This window comes from Vipera berus (assembly GCF_964194415.1).
Source record: "Vipera berus genome assembly, chromosome: 1".
NCBI lineage: Eukaryota > Metazoa > Chordata > Lepidosauria > Squamata > Viperidae > Vipera > Vipera berus.
Window position 1 is genome coordinate 223,074,228 of NC_138202.1, and position 22,873 is coordinate 223,097,100.

At 41.9% G+C, this 22,873-nt stretch overlaps 1 protein-coding gene across 1 annotated transcript in view; it reads left to right on the forward strand.

The window, feature by feature from the left end:
- Positions 1-541: 541 nt before the first annotated feature.
- PXDN (peroxidasin) overlaps positions 542-22,873 on the forward strand; it is a 90,167-nt gene continuing 67,835 nt past the window's right edge. The window contains exon 1 of the mRNA XM_081315271.1: positions 542-862. Coding sequence (XP_081171397.1) covers positions 651-862 — 212 coding nt within the window. The 5' untranslated portion in view covers positions 542-650. The remainder of the gene's footprint in view (positions 863-22,873) is intronic.

The following is a 22,873-nucleotide window of genomic DNA, read 5'->3' on the forward strand; positions in this document are numbered from 1 at the left end:
GCCCCCCCAGCCCCCCCCCCATGATACATGTGGGTTTTGGGTTGCAGTTTGGGCACTCGTTCTCTAAAAGGTTTGCCATCACTGGCATAAGGTCTCCTGCCTTGAGCTGGGGGGGCGGTTTGGACTAGAAGACCTCCAAGATCCCTTCCAGTCCTATGAATCTCTGTTCATTGCCTCAGCGGTCCTCCGCTCAAGAAAGGGAAGGGGAGCTCCTTTGCGCCGCATCCCATCTTCCCGGCGCTCGCCCTCCTCACAGCTGGCGGGAAAGCAGCAGCAGCAGCAAGCGGGGGTGGGGGGGCTGGCCGCCGCCGGGCTCTTCCGTGCCTTCCGCGAGGGCTGTTCCTGAGGGAGAGAGGGACGGGACCGAAGGCAAGGCCAGCTCCACTCAAGGCGGAGGAGCGGAGGGGAATCCACCGCAGGGCCAGGCTAGCCGGGGGGGGGGCGGTCCCTTCAGCAGCCTCCCCGCTCTCCTCCCTCTCCGGGCCGAGCGCTGGGGAGGTGCTCGCCGCCGCAGCCCCAGCCTCTCCCGTCCGCGGCTCGCCCAGCCAGCGCTGCGAGCGGGGTAGTCGGACAGCGCGAGGTTTGCCGCCGCCGCCGCCGCCTCTCCTCGCCCCCCCCCGGCAGTCTCTCCGGTGCTGGCGCTCGGCGGCATGGCGGAGCTCAGGGCGGGCGCGAGCCTCCCGGGATTCCGCCGCGGGCTGCCGCTGCTCCTGCTCCTCTTGCCGCTGGCCTCCCCGCAGTCGCCGCTTCAGCGGGGGAACGTGTGGTGCCCCAGCCGCTGCCTCTGCTTCCGCACCACGGTGCGCTGCATGCACCTCATGCTGGAGAGCGTCCCGGCCGTGGCCCCGCAGACCACCATCCTGTAAGTGGGAGCGGCTCTCGGGGAGGAGAAGGGCGCCGCCGATGCCGGGGTCGTCCTCGGTGAGGCCCTTTGTTTGCCGCCCGAGGGGCTGGTGGGGGGAGGGTTGGGGGGGGAGGGAAGCTCAAGGAGGGATCTCAGCTGTGGGCTTTTCTTTTGTTTGCTCCGGCCGCCACTTTCGCGTTTTTTGCTCGGCGAGTTCTTTGGCCGCCATCCATCCGCTCCAAAAGTTGGAAGGCGGGGAGAGACCCACGACCCGGCGACATTAAAAGTAGCCTTTCAGCGCGGTTTTAACTGTGGGAAAGAAACTCGGAAAGGATTCAAAGAGTTGGAGACTTTCCGGATAAAATAGCCTTTTTAAAAAAAAAAAAGCTAACCGCGTTTGTAACTTGGCTTGGCTTGTTTCCACTGCGTTCGGTAATGGCAGGGGCTCCAGTTGAATTTGTGGTGGGCTTTCGCTGCATCAACTTCGATAGAAAAACGCTTATGTGATTTCGTTTCTCTTTGTCGTTTGGTTATATAGGCTTTCTTTTCCGAGTGTTTGACCCGTAAAGATCTTTTTTGTCTTTTTTAGGCACTTAACCGCTAAGGCAAGCTTGTGGCATCTTTTCCAAAGGCTTTGAAAAGTCTTTGTTGTACAGTAGTGGCTTTCCACTTATCTGGAATTCAGAAGATTTGTGGAAAGGTCTGAAAGGGATATTCTAAAAACCTTACAGCTAGGCACCATCCTAATTGGTATGCATAGTATATATTCTCATAATGGGAATTGACCTTTGTATATACTGGTATGGCTTGTATTTGGGCCAAGTAGATGGGAGTTTCATATCTGCCTTCAAAGTTTTTGTAAACAAAACGTCTGACATGAATATTTGTGCATTAATTTTAATTTTATTTATTTATTTATTTAAATTCCATTTATATCCCGCCCTTCTCCGAAGACTCAGGGCGGCTTACAAGCTTAATTTTGCCCTCTTAGGATTGTGTGTGTGTGTTTAAAAGCATCTATATCAGACATGTCAAACACAAGACCTGGGGGCCAGATGCGGCCCGCGAAGTGGTTTCATGTGGCCCGCAAAGCCATCCTGGAAACAGTGAGGGAACGGCCCCCACTGCCTTGGCCCTGGCCCAGAGACCCTCCTTCTGCCAGAGACCCTCAGATCTGTCCCATTCCTGCCCAGGCCCCCATAGGCACCCTTGATGTGAATGATGTAGAGCTGGCCACGCCCACCCAGTAGGCCATACGCACTCTAGCCACGCCCACCCAGTAGGCCACGCCCACCCTGGCCATACCCACCCGGAGCCCTGAGGGCAACTGCAATGCTGATGCGGCCCTCAATGAAATTGAGTTTGACACCCCTGATCTATATGAAACACAAGCCCATTAAAAAGGCTGCAGAAGTCTTCTGTAACATAAGTGCTTGACTTCACTCTTTGGAATCACACCCATTTGTATGCAGTTATCTGGAAGTGAGACTGTGGCCTCAAATACTGAGATTCATCTGTGTCCATTTCAGAAAAAGAAGCATAAACCACCTTCTGTTTGTCTGTATATTGTATAGATGTGAACAAGATAGTTCCACCTTTGTTACAAGCAATCTAACCTAAGTCCTAGTCACTTAAGAAACACAATCATATAGTTAACTTGGCAGCAGTACAGAAAAGACTTGTCATTGCCTTCTCTAAGTCTTTTTTTTGTTGTTTCCCTGTCTAGTCTCCAGTCCTGTGATTGAAAACTAAAGACATCTGCTTTTTCATGTTGTGGTAATACTAAGTAGGCCATCACTCTCACAAAAAGGCATAGCCTGAATTGACTTTTCCCAGTTCCAATTGGGATAGACTGTAATTCCCAACATTTCCAGCACCCAGCTATATTGGCTGGGAATTTAAACTATGTTGTCCAAGTATGTTCCAGCATATTTGGACAACAATGGAGAAAGTATTTGTGTACTCCATATGGAGAATTGCTTCAAATTCACAGGAATTAAAGTCTGCAAAAGCCAGTTCTTTACAGGCTGCTATATAAATATTTTAAATTTTCTGGCAGCTAGGTATCTGAGATTTTCCAAGAATTGTCTTTTGGCATTTTCTTTTTTAAAAGTTTTTCAATTCTTTCTCTTTTTTAAAAAAAATATAACATATATACAAAGCTATTGATTTTTTTATTATTTGTAATGTTCATGTGTCTTGCATAGTAACAAACTGCAAGACTCCAATGTTCAATGTTTTGACTTTTCAGAAGTATTCTTGTAAGACAATGATTGTTTTTCTTTATTTATTCAGAAATAAATCCTCTACATTTTTTGAGATATTTTTTCCAGATAAATGTGCTTGGAACTGTATTTACCTGTGAACATTATACTAATTAACTATATTGTAACATTTTATAAATCCTGGTGAAAAATTGCTTTTGAGATGTTTAAATTTCTTTAAGAATATTTTGCTTTGTTTCACAAAACCAAAAAATAAAAAGTGATATTTTGCCATTAACTGAGCCTTTGGCTTAATACATGAGCTTTTCATTGGATGTTCTTCAAAATACTATAAAAGTTGTAAAATAACTGATTAATGTGGAAAATGGGTGTTTAATGTTTCTTGGATTGCATTGAAAAACCTCACTGGCAGACAACTTTTTTATTGCTTGAAGCATTCCTTATGACATTTCCTGTCATTCCCTTTTGTGAATGAACCTCAATGAGGCTTTATGTTGAAATTTTCTGTCAAGTCATAAGTTTACGTAGATGTATGATTAATAGTTGATTGATAAAAGTACTCATACAGATAGTGCTTGAGTTATGACCACAATTGATCCTGGAGGTTTGGTTATAAATTATTGCATTAATAAGTCTTTATGTGAGTCTTATGGCATATTCTGTAGATCAAGAATTGACAATCTGGTGTTATCTAGATGCTTTGGATAATAACTGACGTAATCCTAGATTATAAATCATGTTGACTGAGAGTTGGAGTTGTAATGCAAAATATTCAGAGGGCATCATATGTTTACTCCTGGTAGAGAGACACCATTTGTTGAATAGTGAATAAGTTGTATTTGTATGCACATCTGCTCAATAAATCTGAAACACCTACTTTATCTTCCATGTTACATTATCAAAGTGTCTAATTTTTTAATTATGATATGGACGTCATGATAACACTTGTGTTTCAATATTAAATTATCACCAGATTTAAAATATATGTATGTCATAAATTATGTGTAAAACAATCTGGTTTCCTCTTGTTTCCTTACTACTCAGAACAGAAGAAATTTTATTTGTTTTTAGTTCTGTCTGAAGGTTGTCCATGATATTAGATGTCATAGTTTGAAGGCAAATCACTATGACTGAGATAGGAATTAAGTATTGTCTGCATTCCAGCAGAGTGTATTTTATGCAACAGCAAGAAAAAAGTGCCATCTTCAGTTGAGTTCTGGTTTAATGAAATCAAACCTTGTTTCATTACAATTTGCAGCATTCTCATTGAGACAAAAAAAATCTAACTTGGTCCCCCCTGAATTTCCTATGTTATCTAGTATAGGTTGCACCTTGCTTATTATTGTCAGATTACTAGTAGGGACTAGTTTGCAGTAGAAATTTTTGTCTTCTTTTAATCTTAGCAATTTCAGCAGTTTGTTCCTTCTTTCTTCCATTTCTTAATCTTTGGCAATGTCGTTTGATATTCGTCCTTGACGACTTCCTTAAGTTCATTCCACAGTTCCTCTGGTGCTTGATCAGTGAGGTTCAGGACTTCAAAGTGATTTGTGATGTTGTCTCTGGAAATGATGGTTGTGTGGTTAAAATCATATCCCGGAAACTTTAGCTTAAATTTGATTTTTCCATACTCCATCTGGTGATATCTGCATATATAAGCATTGTTTTGGTTGTTTTAATTGCTAGGGTAATAATATAAGCAGACTTCAGTACCAGTCACAGTGTATCCTTCTGGATCAGATTAGGGAAGTAGAAGGCACATTGTTGTGGTCCACTTTTCTCCAAGATTGCTTCCAAGCTATGTTGGTGCAGGAGGAAAAGTCTAGCCCAGAGGTCCCCAATCTTTTGGGCACCAGGGACCAGTTCTGTGGAGAAAGGTTTTTCCATGGACCAGAGCGTGCGTGGTTTTGTCTGCTGCCTGCATCTCGCGGATAGAGCTTTGCTTGTTTGTGCGTACTGGTTGCTGGTATGCCGTGGCCCAATACTGGTCCATGGACTGGGGGTTGGGGACCCCTGCTCTAGCCCACAGTTTACAAGATCTCACAGGCTCCACCTTGTCCTTACTCCTGTTTAACAACTACATGAAGTTCCTGGGTGAGGCCATCCATCGAGTTGAATAAAAATATGATATGCGATCTGAAATTTTAAGAGTGAAAATAATAGAATAAAAATAACTGCATTTGTATCACAAGATGAGCTACTCAGAGGAGTTTGGCTAAATTTGCCAAGTGTTTTTCCTTGCTCTTTATCGAAAAAGGATTTGTTCAAATGTTGATGGAGAGTGGAAATGGAAAAAGAAAATCTCCTTTATTAAGTGAAGAACAGGCAAAGCAAACGTAGAGCAACTAAAAAGGAGTAGCCTCTTTTCCTCTCTATACAAAGAGAGCTACCTCATTTTACAGAAAAGGTTATGTGTATAGGTATGTGTGTGAGGAGATGTTAGATGGGCTGGTGTACCCCTGTTGAGAGAAAGAAGATGGGCCAAAAAAAAAGTTAGGAAAGAAAACAGGCAAAACAACTATTGAAGGGGAACAGAATCACGCGATCCTGATGTAATTGATTTAGAACAAGTATGATCAGTGCTTAATTTCTGAAAAAGGGAATATTGAGGCTTTAACCTATATAGGAGCCATGCTTACATTATGTGAAATATGTACATTTCTGTACTATACTTCCATACTAACCTCCAAGTTTGTACATGATAAATAAATGCATTTCCACACATTTGTATTATGTGACCCTGCGCCCTGGATCTTTTCAGTGATTAACAATGCTGCTGCTGCATCTTTCTCTATTCTTTCTTTATTCAGTCAAATCCTCGGGCCGCTGAGCAAACAGATCTAAGGTACAGAGCTTGTCACGTGCTTTGCAAATCTTTTTCCTCATGCAGTAAAAAAAGGAGTGTGCTCTTATTTATGTATTGATCCAGAGTAAACCAATACCAGATATCATGCCAGGCATGGCAGTATACCTCAAATACTCAAGTGGGGAGGCACTTCACCTTATATTCTGGAACTTTTAGGTTTCTTCTTCAATTCTAGGATTTTTCATGTCACCTGTTTCAAAAATGTGGCTGTTGTTTTCTTGGTGTTGAATTGGGAAACATTTTCTTTAGTATTACAGTAATATAAAGATGGATCTAATGGTATATCACATCTTTTCAGCATTGTAAATGCAATTTTCTAGATGCTGCTTATTCATAACTATTGGCTAAACATTTTATCAGTATGTTTTTGCTATTTTTTCCTGATTCTTATCGTTCATGTTACATTTATTTCTGATTTCTCAAGGAGCTCCTTGTGTAAATCAAATAAATTCCTGGATAAAAAGTAAATCTAGTAATTAAGAAAAATCTAATTAATTGTAGTTTATGTGAATATAATCTATTATATCTCTCCATAACTTCTTTATATATTAGGGCATGCATGGATATATATATATATATACTGCTCAAAAAAAATAAAGGGAACAGAAAATAAGACATCCTACTATTAAATATAGTACATTGTGTTGCTTAAGTGTTCCCTTTATTTTTTTGAGCAGTATGTATATATGTATGTATATGTATATGTGTATATATGTATACATAATATACATGTATTAATATATAATATGTATACGTTATATATGTTATAATATGTTACACACACTAAGCCATATACTGTTTGATTGTCTGCAGAGAATTTTCTAACTTTAACTCCTATTTAAATATAATTTGATTTTATGTCTGCACTGATGTGTTTTATTTGCAAATTTTCCCAAAAAATTTTTTTTGACATAACTTTTGAATTTTTTCCACAGTTCCATATCAGAGCACTCAGTGCTTGGACAGATATGAGCTGGAATTGGTCATGCCTCACATAAGGGGGGGGGGGTGTCCTACTCATAAGCATTACAGGCCTAAAGTTAAGTATTCCTACTAGTCTGCAAAGTTACTTGTAGCATTATAGAGTACGTTAGCAGAGTGGAATTTTTTAATGTGAAAGATATATGTAGCTTTATGTTAGGATTTTTCTAATGTGGGATCGCATAATTTTTTCTTATCATTTAGGTGCCTGGCTCTCAATTACATCACAAGGAGCCTTGCTGACATGATCGCCATTTGCGATCTTCCTTGCCAGCTTCTACAAGCAAAAGTGGAGAAGCCGCAAGCAAAGTTGTCTCTTCCTTCAACAGCCCCCTTTCAGCAGGTCCTCCCAGGCCTCCCCCAGCTTACCTGAGCCTGCTTCGAGTCCTTCCCAGCCTCTGTCGACTGACACAATCTGCACTGGGCCTTCCTGGCTTCCTCAGTGGCACTCCTTCCCTTTCTTTATCTGGGACTCCCACCACTTCCCATTTAATGATTTATATGTCTTGGGGTTACAACAGCAATTAGAATTGCTGTTGCTAAGCAATGTGATCACATGTTGTCGTGCTTGGTGATCACACACAATCCCTGTCCCAATTGCACTTATAACCCGAGGATTCTCTGCTTAAAGATTGATGCTTTTGGTTTTTTTTAAACTCAGTTTTAACAGCTGCTATTTAGCTATATCTGTGTCTGTCTATAGCTATACAGCGTGTTTTTGTTTAAAATCTAAACGTCAGAGTGAGAGGGAAAAAAAGGCAAGATCTAGTCAGGATCCAAGGCTAGGAGGAAGCTTCAGATTATCTTTTTCAGGCAACAGTTACCTCAGGAAAGATCAGTTAAAAAAAAGTCTAGTTAGCAATATTGCATAAGATTAGTTTTATTCTGAAATGTGTTCTAGGCCTAATGATCTCTAATGTCTGTTGTCTCTGATATTTGTGTCTGCACATACTCAATAAATGGTGTGATGATTATGCATCTTGGCACCCTGCTTTATCAGAGAAGTTTCTTTATTAGCAGATCTATCATCTTCTGTCTGCCATGAACATTATCTTCTCCTTGGTAGTTTTCTGTGGAAAATTCCATTAAGACTCTGGCTGTGATTTCAGCAGCCCTATCTTTTTATCTCCCTTACTATTGGATATTTTACCTTTGACTACTTAAAGATGAGAAAAGATTTTTCTCTTGCCTTTTCTTTTTTAATGAAGTAATTTTATTTATTGTTTATGAGATTGCTCTATCTCCAAAAGAAAGGGGGCTGTTTTCCCCATCATATGCTGCAAAGTTAAAAATGCTAGAAGATGGTATCATAAAATTTATTTCATTTTAATCATTTTTTGGGGAGACGATACTGTACTTATCTGTATGGCTATAGCCTATGGGACTCTTATTTTTTTGACGTGCTGAGGAAGGAGGAAGGACACCAGGTAAAATCATCCCTTGACAAGATAGGTAATGGCAGCAGTAAATACCCAGGTACATGGGAAAAAGTCAGGGCCAAGATGTGTAAAACCCAGAGTATTTTGGGAAAGAGGAGGACTGAGAGCTCCCACTAGTCACTCCGCTTCTACAAATGTGTATGTTCACAAACAAGTCTACCCATGCATATAGTCATATGTGTATTTACACACACTGTTTCTTCGCCTTGCATGTTTTTTCCCCGGTCATTTTTCTGTGTGAGATGAGGTAAATTGAAAAGAACATTTCTGGGTGAGTGTGAGGTATCTCTTGGTGCAAACGAAAAAGTTGTGCCAATCAACGTGCATAAATATGCTGGTAGAACCACTGTAGCAGACCCCTCCACCCAATGACAAGGCTCCATTATCATGGTTTCAGTTAGACATAAGAGAAGTTGGGAATAATGTAATGATGGCCATAAATTTCAAGGTAGTCCCAAGCGAAAGCAAAATGAATCCTGGTTCAGCAGGAATGGAATGTGTCAGATGTTGGGGGAAGGGTCCTCATAGGCTACCAACTTTGGATTCTTGTTGTTCTGGGGCACTTGTTGCTAGGAGTAGTTGATTCCTTTCAAAAGAAAGCTGAGCTAAATGAAGGTCTAAGATCCAACCGGAGAGATAGAGAAAGCCTGCAGACTTCCTTTCATTTGGACAGTTGCGACACTACAGTTGTAGTCACTTATTATCTTCTGCTAACATTCTTCTAATTTGAGGGAAAGTTCTTTTTCATCAAGTAGTGCATATAGCATATAACTATTAAAAATCCTAGAATGGAAGAGAATTGTATCACGTTGAAAGGTGGGATAAAAGTTTTATTAAAGTATTAAAGGGCCACCTGCATCAGCCTTACATTGAAGGACTACTGTTAGGTTTCTATGCAAAGAACCTATTTAGGTTACTGAGCATGATTCCCACTTTAGAATAGCTTGCTTTGAAATTTAAAATTGGGAAAAAAGCTCAATTCACTAAGGTCTGCCCCTTGTCATGTTAGAATTAGTGCTGAAGAAAGGGTCACTTGTGCCTATTACATAAGTCTCACTTGTGCACATGCAGAACTAGAGATGCTATCAGGACAGGAGAAAGCTGCAGAGATGAGCTTCATTCTGCAGAAGGAACAGTATGGACTCCGGATGTGTCAGAGATCTCTTAAGACATTAATGTGGTAAATCCCACATATGACCATTAAATCCAGAATTAAAAATTACATAATGATACTAGTTTGCCACCTTCTTGCCTAAACAACTTCTGATTGTAGCTTTACGTACTGATGAGGTCTGTTAATAACCTTCTGTTGTCAGATCTATTAGTTAAGCTTCATTGCTAAAATACAGTGAATAATATCAACAGTACCTATCTGCTGACTGAACTTCATCTGCCAAAGAATGGATTTTTTCACCCCTTTGTTGGTGAAATCTTCAGATTTACTGTGACTGATGTCAGCAAAGGGAAAGCGGAGCGAGGAAAAGATTGGAAGGTCCTTTATGAAGGTAGCCTAGGGACTCCTTTACATTACTGAATGTTTGCATTGTAAATGCCCCATTTGTATCCATTCCTTTTTTTTCCATTCTAGAGTTATCCTGTGTGGTTAGTTTCCAAATTGTAATGATGGTATAGTTCAGGGGTCAGCAACCTGAAACAGTGAAAGAGCCACTCAGAACCGGTTCCCTCACAAAAGGAAAAACTGGGAGCCGCAAAAAATGTGTGCACATGCGCATACATGCGCACATGCGCAGAACAGGGTTTGACTGAAGAGTGGAGCCAAGGCGAGATATGCACCTACCCTGCATATTTGAATTGATTAGTTGAACTTTTTTAGTCCCACTTTTTTTTTTTTTGGACTGCACATGGCAGAGGACTGGGAGCCGCAGGAGACGGCTGAAAGAACCGCATGCAGCTCTGGAGCCGCGGGTTGCGGACCTGTGGTATAGTTAAAGTTAAGAAGATGTACCATTAGCATTTCAGGTTATGAAGTATTCTGCAAGCAAGGCGGACAACTTTTCATGAGACACCAGTGCATCAGTGCAGTTCAGGTGAACAAACAACACCTGGCTAAACTTGGTTCACTTTGGGAAAACTAAACAAGGTCAGACCTGATCACTACTTGAATGGGAAACCACCAGGCTAGACTGGACTGAGAAATTGAAAAAAAAAATATATAGCAAACCTCTTAAGTTTTGCTGCCAAGACTATTTATGATTGTGTCCATGAAGTCATCAGAACTAAGCTTGGTTTGAAGAAGACTTTCAATTGTGAAGAAGTTCAAAGTAAATGCAAAATGCAAGCTGAGTTTTCAGGTGAAAACAGTTGGAAACCCTATCCTGAAGGTGTTTTTTTTAAAAGGCAACTGGACTTTCTTTGTTTTTCCTTGAAGATGTTCTGAAAAAGCTTCTTGGATGAGAACCGAAACATCTTCAAAGAAAAAGAAAGTCCAGTTACCTTTTGAAAAAGGACAACCATGACCTGGGTGAGAATCTCCATAGACAGTTGGAAACCGTCGCTGTCTCAGAAGGTTTCCCTCCCCCCCATGCCTATGTTCTCTCTCTATTTCCTCTTTCCCAACCTTTATGGGAAAACGGTTTTGTGGGATTTCAACTCTTGAGGATTCTAGAATTTATTCGGGAATAATTATTCCAAGACGGATGAGAGAAGTGTCTCTTTCACAATCCTTTCTCCTGTTCTGTTTCCTATTTTCCCAGGCTGCTTTGTTGGAAATCCATTCGGAAACTTTACTTAAACTGGAAAGACTGCTATAATTTTGGCTTAGTTTACTTGTTATCTTTTTCATTTCATTAAAGAGCCCTAGTTGTAGAAAGGGCATCTTAAATGTGGATGTAACAGCAGCACAGTGTTTCACTATTGACAGTAAACCAAGCAGCGCAGCCTCAGCTCAGCAGATACTATAATTCTGAAGAAGAAAACTTCGCATTTTTAATATAAATAGCTGGTGACTCATGCACCTTAAGGACAAAAATGTTTATTATGACACTAACGTTAAAGAACCCTGTTTCATTTTATCAAACATATGAAGGCTATGCTGGCACAACACAGAAAACTCAACAATCCCTTCTTCTAGTCAGGATATTCAGTTTTCGTATCCTAGCAGCGTGCAACCCAGGATGTATGATGTGTAATGTGTTAGTCATTTTTTTAAAAAATTCCCAGCTGCCCAAAAAAGACTGGGAAGCTATCACTTCCTGTTTCCTGACTTTAATTTTTTTCTTACTTTCACAAGAGAAAATAATGTTCAGAAGACCATTGTAACACAGTTATAGTTGACACCACCATTCCAGATGATACATCACACCACACACCACACCACACCTTGTGTAGCTATGAAGGATAAAAGCTATTTAAAAACAGCGATAGGAGCTTGTATAGAGGTCTCTGTAGGATATTGGCTCAATTTTAGTTGTTAGATATCCCGGCTCTGCTAAATTAATGTATTGCATGCTAAGAAACATTTTTCAAAGTTCAAAGCTTAAATGGTAGAACTGTAAGTCTTGATGAACTCACTTCAGCAGTCTCCCTCCAAATTCCTTTGTATGAGAATGGCACCTTTATGTTCAGATGTAAAATGTCTTGGAGTGAGTTGAAATGTTTGCCCATTTGATTTTTAATATTACAGTATCTGATGCCTTTTTTTTCTTTTTTCAAATAGATGGACATGTTTGACTTTCATAGAATGCAGAAGAATGACATTTGAACTGAAGTGAACTGTTATAGATGAGTCCCTTTGGTCCTGTAGATATTGCTAGAGTAAATAAAGTGTAAGATTCCCATTTGATTTAATTAATTTGATTTTAAAAATTTGTAAAATTAAGTTTAATTCATTTGATGAGTTTTTTGACATACGAGCCTAATGGCCAGGCTCCATTAGGTTTGTACCTCGGGGACTACCTGTATAAGTGATGTGTTTTGACAATTTATCCTCTAAGTCAAATCATTAGTCTTGGTATCACACTAGCGACTCTGGCTTTGTTATTTGGTGTCTCCCTACTTATTCTTAGATAGATACTGTAACCTGAAAAATGACTAATTGAATTATTTAATTGTGAATATCTGTGTTAGAATTGTAAATAGATATATGATTCAGTAAGTAGAGTCAGTGTGCTAAAGTGGTTAAAGGATTGGACTAGGACTGCAAAGTTCAAGTCCATTCTCAGCTACTGAAGCTTCCCAGATTATTTTAAGCCAATTACCTCCTCTCAACTCAACCAATTTCATAAGAATTGTGGGGGGGGGGGGAAATGGAAGAGGGAATGCTATGTTTGCCAGATTTAGCTCCTGAAAGAAAGACAAATAATAAAAGTAATGCCTATATCTCTATTATGTTGGTGTTGATCTTTAAAATCCAGTAGAGGGCCTATCAGGTATGGGCCGCAGAATTCCAGATGACCACAAGATAGTAGCAAAAAAATGCTGGAAATGCTTTATTGCCACCTAGTGATCATTCACAACCCATAGTGCTTGACCATATCTGAAGTCCTGGAGGTCAGAGTATTTAAAGTGGAAATAGGAATAAGGGCCAGCAGTCATAATGAGAACATAGAACATGGTACATAGAATCATATGGCTGGAAGGAAACTTGGAGGTCGTCCAACCCAACTCCCTGCTCAAGGTAGGAGACCTGGTTAAATGGTGGTTTGGTCTATTTTTGAAAACCTTCAGTGATGGAGCAAAATGCAGGTAATTCAAGAACTATCTCCTACATAGCTGTCTACTAGCTCATCTTCATTGATTCCCTTCAGAAGTTCCCTTTCCAAATGAAATTAGACTGATAACACAAAAATGAATTTTGGGATTTCACATAACATATATTCCCCAGATTTGTCTGCTACCATGTTGCAGCAGTTATTTTTTTGGCATCAGAGAAAGACAAGTTCTAGAGATTTTAGATCTTAAAGTTAGTGTAAAGTTTAAAATCCTAAAATGGTTACTAAGGTGATAGCATTTACCTACTTTATGTTATACATCTCATTATATTTAGATAAAACTAGCCACAGTTATGTTCACAATTTCAATGTACATTAGATTCCTTCCCTAAATCAACTCACTTATCTGGGGAAATGGGTATATATCAAAACACTGTATTGTGAGTTAATTCTGTAATTTGCTATATTGTTTGTGAACATTTAACTTGCAGTTCCTTTTCTATTTGTCCAAACATATATCATCTCTAAAATATCATTACATACAACACGATGTAGCCTTTCTGTAAACAATGACACTTTTATTGTATTCTTGACATTACTGAAAGCAATAAAATCTAGAGAGTTATTTCCTCAGGCTCTTGACTAACACAACTTTTATTGAGCTACTGCATTTCAGCCATTGGGTCACAGTTCAGAGATTCTACACTCGAGTTTTGTTTTCTTTATAGCCAGAAGCTTTAGTTTTATCTTCCACTCTTCTTTTTCTGTAGCAACCATTCAGTCAGCTCTGAAGTTTTATGTCTGGTGAAACAGCTGCATCACTCTGATATATCAAGTATTCTTCTGTTCCACAAAATTAGTGACTTGCATATTTGCATTTAGTTCCAATTTTAGAATACCAAATGTTTGCATCTGTTTTTGACCTTCTTAATTGTTGCCAGGACACAAGTTGTACTCTTGAGTAGCATGTTCTAATTTGCACTCAGACACAGTGGATTAATAGGCTGTTAACAAACATATATGAGACTAAGAAAACGGTCTTGGAAATGGCAGACACAGCTGTGGAATTTGCAGGAGTCATATTTTCCCTCTGGCTTTTTCTGTGGGAGAATATTCTGCGCAGATTGGGAAAGTAATGATAGAGAAGAGGCTTTGTATAACACTGAATTGCTCATTACTTACAGTTCTAATGGAAGTGGGATATTTCTAGTGAGGGAACTTTGATCTACAATATATTCCATCAAAATGCACCAATTAAATGACACTCTGGCCATCTTTTATAATATCTTTAGATAGGACTAGCCACGTTTATGTTAACAATACATTAAAATGATTTGAATCTTTTTTATATAAAGCAGTGGTGAACGTTCTTATTTTTTTAAAAAAAGCTGAGCATTCTCCTTAAATTCTGTCTGAATACCACAGCAAATACTGTCCTGGAAATAAGAAAAGGGCTCATCTTGATATTTTTTTTAAAAAAATCACTAGAAGATATAAAGCAAATGTACTCTCTGGTACTGTTCATTCAACAAAGGAGACACTGTATTGAATTAAAAGCTAAACATATCAGTTTAGATGAGAAATTAATAATACAATAGTGATATAAAATTAATTTGAGAATTATTAACTGTTCTCTAAAGATTTTGACTGGTTTTTTAAAATTCTGGGACTAAAATAACTATATCTCTTCAATCTACTGATGGCTGTTTGCCTTTTATAGAGGCCTTGTTCCTTGGATGAACTCTCTTGAGTATTATATTTATTTCTTATTTTGATTGATTTTATAATTTGATGAGATTGTAGTCCACCAAGAGTCTTTTGATTATCAGGAATTATTTAATGGATGAGTAGGCAGATGAATGAATCAGTGAGTGAATGAATGAATGAATTTATTGATTATTGTTTGTGTGCCAAAAAGTCATTTTTGACTTCTAGCAACCCCATAGATTTTCTTCAAGAAATGAAAATATGGGGACAGTTGCTTGGGAAAATCCAGTGAAAAAGACAAAGGCAATGTATTTTCAAATGGTCAGATCTTTCTGCTTTTCCAAATACTTGAGGTACATAATCTAAGAAAAGTCTGCATTATTATACATACAAGATTCTTGAAAGTTTCTGCTAGTCTTGTTGCCTACATCCTATCTGCAGAATCCACGGTTGTATACCCAAAATGTCAGATAGGAGGAACAATGGAAGACGATTATTCTCAGGCTCTGCAGGTGAACTTCTTAGATGAATCTGGAGTCCTTGACATCAGGCAAAATCAAGTATGTGCAGAGGCAGTATGTTTCTGACTGTGACTTTTGAAAACAAAAATAGTGGTCTTTTGCTCAGTGTAAGACCTCCTACCAACTAGACAAGACAATGCCAGACTAACAAATGTTCTTGGTCTGGAGGTGCCAGATTCTTCTGAGTTTAGTGAAAAATAAATAGCTGTGTGTGGATGTTCCTGACAGATGTTGGTGATTATAATTATAATTATTCATGGTTCATAGTATGTGTGCAAAAGAAACATGTTAGGTTCTTATGCATGAGAGAGAAATAATGCTACACTGATTAATGTAGTCTCCCTTTGGTTCCCAATTTAAATATAGGAATGAGATTAAATCTACCTTATTTGATATTTTCTGGACTCCAGTCCTTGACAATTTAAGTTTGGATGGTACTCAGCTTTATTTCACATATTCGGGGGCTAAAAATTACAACGTCGTGGAAACCTTTTGGGAGGATATCCGTTTCTCCAGGTGATGAATACTTGGGCTAGTTAAAATTTATTTTTGTCCTTGCATTTTTCTCTGAATTAGCTATGGGCATCAGTTGGTGATGACAGAGATAATGAACATTCAAAATATCTGGAGGGACCTAGATGAGGAAAACTTGCTTTGTCTCTGGAGAAACAACACAGCTGTCCATACAGTATAATTGAACAACTTTATTTGCAGCTGATTGTGGGATATTAGCTCTTTTGTATTCTGCAGCTTGAGTTCTATGGAGTTACTAAAAGAATAAAAAGTAAAGGCTCCCCCAAACTGAGTTTGATTTCTGGTGTCTATACATAGAGGTTTATATGATCTTTTTGGCAACAATATGGAAGTGATTTCTAGTTGCCTTCTTGTGACATATTTTTCAACTTTGCAGGCTAGGGATTTGGGATTTCCTAGTAATGTTCCAAGTTGATCTAAGCTTATTTAGTTTGATATCAACCCAACTAGGTAGGCTAGATGTTGTGACATAATAATCTCTACTGGATTACAACATCTTTCTGTGCTGCCATGGCCCTGCTATAGTGTCTATTTCATTATAATTTTTGGGACTTCTAGGAACAAGTACAGGTAACAACCACAATTGGGAGTGGCAACTCGGTCAGTAAATGACACAACAGTTAAGCGAGACAACACAAGACAGTGATACACATACAACCTCATTTCTGCCATGGTCATTAAGTGAATCACTGTGGATTATTGAGACATCATATGAGTGCCACTTGTGATTTTACTGTCTTCATTGACTCCTTAGCAACAACCATTGTGTAGCATGCAAATGACCAACACGTGAGCGTGGAACACTGCAACAGTTATAAATGTCCACTGGTTGGGAAATCCTGATCTCGATTACATGACCAGAAGGATGTTGTGATGGTCATAAGTGCGAGCACCAGTTGTAAAGTTACCATATATACTTGAGTATAAGCCGAATTTTTCAGCCCACTTTTTGGGCTGAAAAAATCCACTTCGGCTTATACTCCAGTGAACAAAAAAAAAGAACTTACCGAGGACTTGCGCGTGGCCGAGCTACTTTGCCTGACGCTGCTGGGGTCGCCCGGGCGCCTCTGCTCACCCTCAGCAGCACCTGGCCCGGAATCACATGCGAAACAAGCCCGGCAGAGGAGCCGGAGCGGCGAGCAGAGGCGCCCGGCCCAGATCCTGCAAGGCCCGGCCGAGACGCGCCCCCAGCAGCGGAGCTGCTCCGGCTCCTCTGCCGGGCTTGTTTTGCATGTGAGCTACTTTGCCTGACGCTGCTGGGGTCGCGTCTCAGCCGGGGCCTTGCAGGATCCGGCCCGGGCGCCTCTGCTCGCCCTCAGCAGCACCTGGCCCGGAATCACATGCGAAACAAGCCCGGCAGAGGAGCCGGAGCGGCGAGCAAAGACGCCCGCCTGGATCCTGCAAGGCCCCGGCCGAGACGCACCCCCAGCAACGGAGCCGCTCCGGCTCCTCTGCCGGGCTTGGTTTGCATGTGAGCTACTTTGCCTGACGCTGAGAAGACCCACTTGGGCACTCGGGTTGGTGTCAGTTTCCGCAGGCCCTTCTCGTTTCCAGGAACGTCAAGCGCGCTTGGCTCCCCACCCCCACGGCAGGGCAGGGCAGGGCAGAGACTTGCTCGCCCTTCTGACGGCCCTGAAGAGAAACGAAGGGCTTGCAAACTCCCCGCGAGAAGCTGGGCGAAGTGCGCGGCTGGGCGAGTGTGTGCCTGCGCGCGTATTTACGAAAGAAACGCTCCGAGAGTTCTTCTTTCTCCGCCCCCTTGGGGGGAACTCTAGCGACTGCTGTAGCCGCGCTTCTCTTCTCGGCTCCGAAAATAGGGATTTCTACTCTCTCTCTCTCTCTCCCCTCCCCACCCCGCATTCTCCTGCCTCTTCGATTGCGACAATAAAAGGGCGAAGGGTGCGCTGGTTTCTTCCTCCTTCCTCCCCCCCTCCCCTCCCCTCCCCGATTGTCAGGTGTGGCTTCGACTTTAGTTTTTGCCTACGGTGCTAGGGAGTTGCCAGTGGTGGGATCGTTTTCGGAGTTGCGTGCTTGGCCCAGAGGTGCAAACAAAATGTTTGGAAAAAGGGGGGTGGGGTGGGGTGGAGGAAGCAGTTTGCGAAGCAGCCGAAATGGGGGTATATAGAGGATGGGAGGTTCCCACCGAGAGAGCCAGCAGAGTTGTTGTCGAAGCGCGTCACACGCCTTTCCAACCACCAGAGAAGGGAGGAATAAGAAACACACACACACACACACACACCAGGAAATCGAGAGCGCCGCCTTAAGTTAAAGGTGGCGGACGGGACCGAGAAAAAAGGTTGCAAAACTCCAATCTTTTAAAGCGTGCGGTGTTGTGTTTTTTTCCCTCCCCCCGAAAGTGAACGGCAGCTTTCCGTACTAGTGTATTTGTACTGCCGCGAGTGACAACTGACAAAGCTTGCCGGTGTGATCTTGATTTTGGAACTGATGAAGTCTGTTAACTAATTGATTGGCACTCTGGTCGCTCATCGCCGTGAAACTAGACCTTGTTTTTGGGGTTTTTTTTGTACTTTGGGCTGATCAAATGGAATAAATGGAATAAATAAAAACACTGGCATGTCAAGACACCAGCACAAAGACCAAGGTACAAGCAGCTCTCCTTCAGTCATTATTGAAATATTTGATCAGCCCAACTTCTTCTTCTTATTATTATTATTAAATCTGTTTTTTAACCAAGCGTGACTTCACTGAGCTGAATAGTGCAGGGTTGCCTGCGTGTTTGCTTGTTCCGGGTAGAAAAAACGCTGTCGACCCCGGCATCTTTTGCGGGGAGGGGTGAGGTGGGGTGGGGTGGGGTGGAGGAAGCAGTTTGCGAAACAAAATGGGGGTATATAGAGGATGGGAGGTTCCCACCGAGAGAGCCAGCAGAGTTGTTGTCGAAGCGCGTTTGCTTGTTTCGGGTAGAAAAAACGCTGTCGACCCCGGCATCTTTTGCGGGGATTTCCCATTTCCCGTTGCGAAACCAGCCGAGCCCAAGTCCACCCTTTCTTTTTTTTCCACGGCACGCTCGGTGCCTTTCCCACGATCGTGTCTCCTTCAGATCTTACGCAAGCTTCCTCGATTTCCTGGTGTGTGTGTGTGTGTGTGTGTTTCTTTCTTATTCCTCCCTTCTCTGGTGGTTGGAAAGGCGTGTGACGCGCTTCGACAACAACTCTGCTGGCTCTCGGTGGGAACCTCCCATCCTCTATATACCCCCATTTCGGCTGCTTCGCAAACTGCTTCCTCCACCCCACCCCACCCCACCTCACCCCTCCCCGCAAAAGATGCCGGGGTCGACAGCGTTTTTTCTACCCGGAACAAGCAAACACGCAGGCAACCCTGCACTATTCAGCTCAGTGAAGTCACGCTTGGTTAAAAAACAGATTTAATAATAATAATAAGAAGTTGGGCTGATCAAATGTTTCAATAATTACTGAAGGAGAGCTGCTTGTACCTTGGTCTTTGTGCTGGTGTCTTGACATGCCAGTGTTTTTATTTATTCCATTTATTCCATTTGATCAGCCCAAAGTACAAAAAAAAACAACCAAAAACAAGGTCTAGTTTCACGGCGATGAGCGACCGGATTGCCAATCAATTAGTTAACAGACTTCATCAGTTCCAAAATCAAGATCACACCGGCAAGCTTTGTCAGTTGTCACTCGCGGCAGTACAAATACACTAGTACGGAAAGCTGCCGTTCACTTTCGGGGGGAGGAAAAAAAACAACACCGCACGCTTTAAAAGATTGGAGTTTTGCAACCTTTTTTCTCGGGCCCGTCCGCCACCTTTAACTTAAGGCGGCGCTCTCGATTTCCTGGTGTGTGTGTGTGTGTGTGTGTGTGTGTGTGTGTGTGTGTGTGTGTTTCTTATTCCTCCCTTCTCTGGTGGTTGGAAAGGCGTGTGACGCGCTTCGACAACAACTCTGCTGGCTCTCTCGGTGGGAACCTCCCATCCTCTATATACCCCCATTTCGGCTGCTTCGCAAACTGCTTCCTCCACCCCACCCCACCCCCCTTTTTCCAAACATTTTGTTTGCACCTCTGGGCCAAGCACGCAACTCCGAAAACGATCCCACCACTGGCAACTCCCTAGCACCGTAGGCAAAAACTAAAGTCGAAGCCACACCTGACAATCGGGGAGGGGAGGGGAGGGGGGGAGGAAGGAGGAAGAAACCAGCGCACCCTTCGCCCTTTTATTGTCGCAATCGAAGAGGCAGGAGAATGCGGGGTGGGGAGGGGAGAGAGAGAGAGAGAGTAGAAATCCCTATTTTCGGAGCCGAGAAGAGAAGCGCGGCTACAGCAGTCGCTAGAGTTCCCCCCAAGGGGGCGGAGAAAGAAGAACTCTCGGAGCGTTTCTTTCGTAAATACGCGCGCAGGCACACACTCGCCCAGCCGCGCACTTCGCCCAGCTTCTCGCGGGGAGTTTGCAAGCCCTTCGTTTCTCTTCAGGGCCGTCAGAAGGGCGAGCAAGTCTCTGCCCTGCCCTGCCCTGCCGTGGGGGTGGGGAGCCAAGCGCGCTTGACGTTCCTGGAAACGAGAAGGGCCTGCGGAGACTGACACCAACCCGAGTGCCCAAGCGGGTCTTCTCAGCGTCAGGCAAAGTAGCTCACATGCAAAACAAGCCCGGCAGAGGAGCCGGAGCGGCTCCGTTGCTGGGGGTGCATCTCGGCCGGGGCCTTGCAGGATCCGGGCGGGCGTCTTTGCTCGCCGCTCCGGCTCTTCTGCCGGGCTTGTTTCGCATGTGATTCCGTGCCAGGTGCTGCTGAGGGCGAGCAGAGGCGCCCGGGCCGGATCCTGCAAGGCCCCGGCCGAGACACGACCCCAGCAGCGTCAGGCAAAGTAGCTCACATGCAAAACAAGCCCGGCAGAGGAGCCGGAGCAGCTCCGCTGCTGGGGGCGCGTCTCGGCCGGGCCTTGCAGGATCTGGGCCGGGCGCCTCTGCTCGCCGCTCCGGCTCCTCTGCCAGGCTTGTTCCGCGTGCGACCTACTTTGCCAGCCGCTGCTGAGGGAAGATCTCTGGAGAGGAGCATAAGGTGAGCTGCTGCATTTCCCAGCCTCGGCTTATACTCGAGTCACTAACTTTTTCCATTTTTGGGGGGTAAAATTAGGGGTCTCGGCTTATATTCGAGTCGGCTTATACTCAAGTATATACGGTATTTTTTTTCAGCACCATTGTAACTTCAAATGCTTGCTAAGAAAGGCAGTTGTCTTACGGACTACCTGTAAAATAGCTTTTACGTTCATGGTACCTCTAGAAATTATTTGTCATAATTCAGAGTTTCTTTAAGATGCCTAGATTCTTAGTAGTGTTTAGTGCTAATCTGAAGGCTTTGAATTTTATAGACATGTTCTTTGTTCATTATCCCATTGATGTTTTAGCACTGACTGCTTATGCCAGTGGGATATGTTTAAAAGGAGTCAAGTAAATCTGCTCCAAATTTCCTTTACTGATGAACTTTTGTGCAATATTTTAGAAAAGAATGAATAAATAAATGCTGTAGTTGTAGACTGGGTCTAATCTAAATACTCTTGGAATATGCTAATGTGGTGCTCTATGATTGTTTGCAGTATTGGCAATGTTTCTCCTCTGCATCAAATCTATGTCGCCTCAATTTTATAGGCCTATATATGTTTTTTGCACTTGTGTCCTGTTTCCATAACAGTTAAAAGAAGAGACTCTGTTGACAAGAATTATGCATTCTTTTCCCTTCCCTTGAGCATTTGGTGTATTGTTGCCCGGAATATTTTTTTTATTTTTGTTGGTTGTGATATTTGTATGTGATCCAATAACGAATCACCTAGCTTATATAGCTTTTTGTCCACTTTTCTTTAAATTAAATTAAATTAAAATAAAATAAATTGAAGCATCAGTATTACTGGCAGAGGGAATATTTGTATGTCGAATTTATACTATTGTAGGGAAATGTTTACAGCTGAGAAAGTCTGGCATATGTTGGATTTGTGGGAGAAGTAAGACTGTTTCTTGTTATTGTAAAGAGGAAATACCTCTGTAATCAGTGAGTCAAAATAAGAGGAAGGACATCTAGTATTCTAAATAGGGATGTAAGGAACATAAGGATGCCAAGTCAGAATGACCAACAGCTGACCTCTTGAAATCCTAAAAATTCCCTGAGAAGAATTCCTAGATCCCCTCCACAACCTCTTGTTTGTTAAGTACCGGTACTTTCTTTAGGTGTCTCCCTTCCACCCAGCGTGATTGGAAAAGTGCTGTTTTCTGATGCTTTGTACATATAGCGTGGAATTAGAGATAATTATTCAGAACAGGAAAACAGAAGCAGGTGCAAGCTAAATTAACATTATACAAATACTTGATATAATTTAAAGATTTAGTTGCTAGAAGAGTTCTAAATTAATAATAATAATAATAATAATGATGATGATGATGATGATGATGATGATGATGATAATAATAATAATAATAATAATAATAATAATAATAATAATAATAATAATAATAATAATAATAATAATAAAGTTGGAAGGGACCTTGGAGGTCATCTAGTCCAACCCCCTGCTCAGGCAGGAAACCTTATACCATTTCAGGCAAATGGCTGTCCAGTCTCTTCTTAAAAACCTCCAGTGTTGGAGCATTCACCACTTCTGGAGGCAGGTTGTTCCACTGGTTAATTGTTCTAACTGTCAGGAAGTTTCTCCTTAGTTCTAGGTTGCTTCTCTCCTTGACTAGTTTCCATCCGTTGCTTCTTGTCCTGCTTTCAGGTGCTTTGGAGAATATTATTATTATTATTATTATTATTATTATTAAATACTTGATATATTTTAAAGATTTATTTGCTAGAAGAGTTCTAAATTAATTATGCTTCAGATAAAAAGTAAAGGCACCCTTGAGTCCAGGTCTGTTCCTGTTAATGATTGCATCTGTACTGTTGTTGTTTTTTAGCAGCATTGCAGAAGTGTTATATTATTGCCATCATCTGGGATTGATTATTGATTGATATCCATTCAATAGCCTTGGAACACCTAGGCCAGGGGTAGGGAACTATGGCCCTTTTTATGACTTGTGGACTTCAATTCCCAAAATTCCTGACCCAGCCACCTCTGACTTAGGCAATCT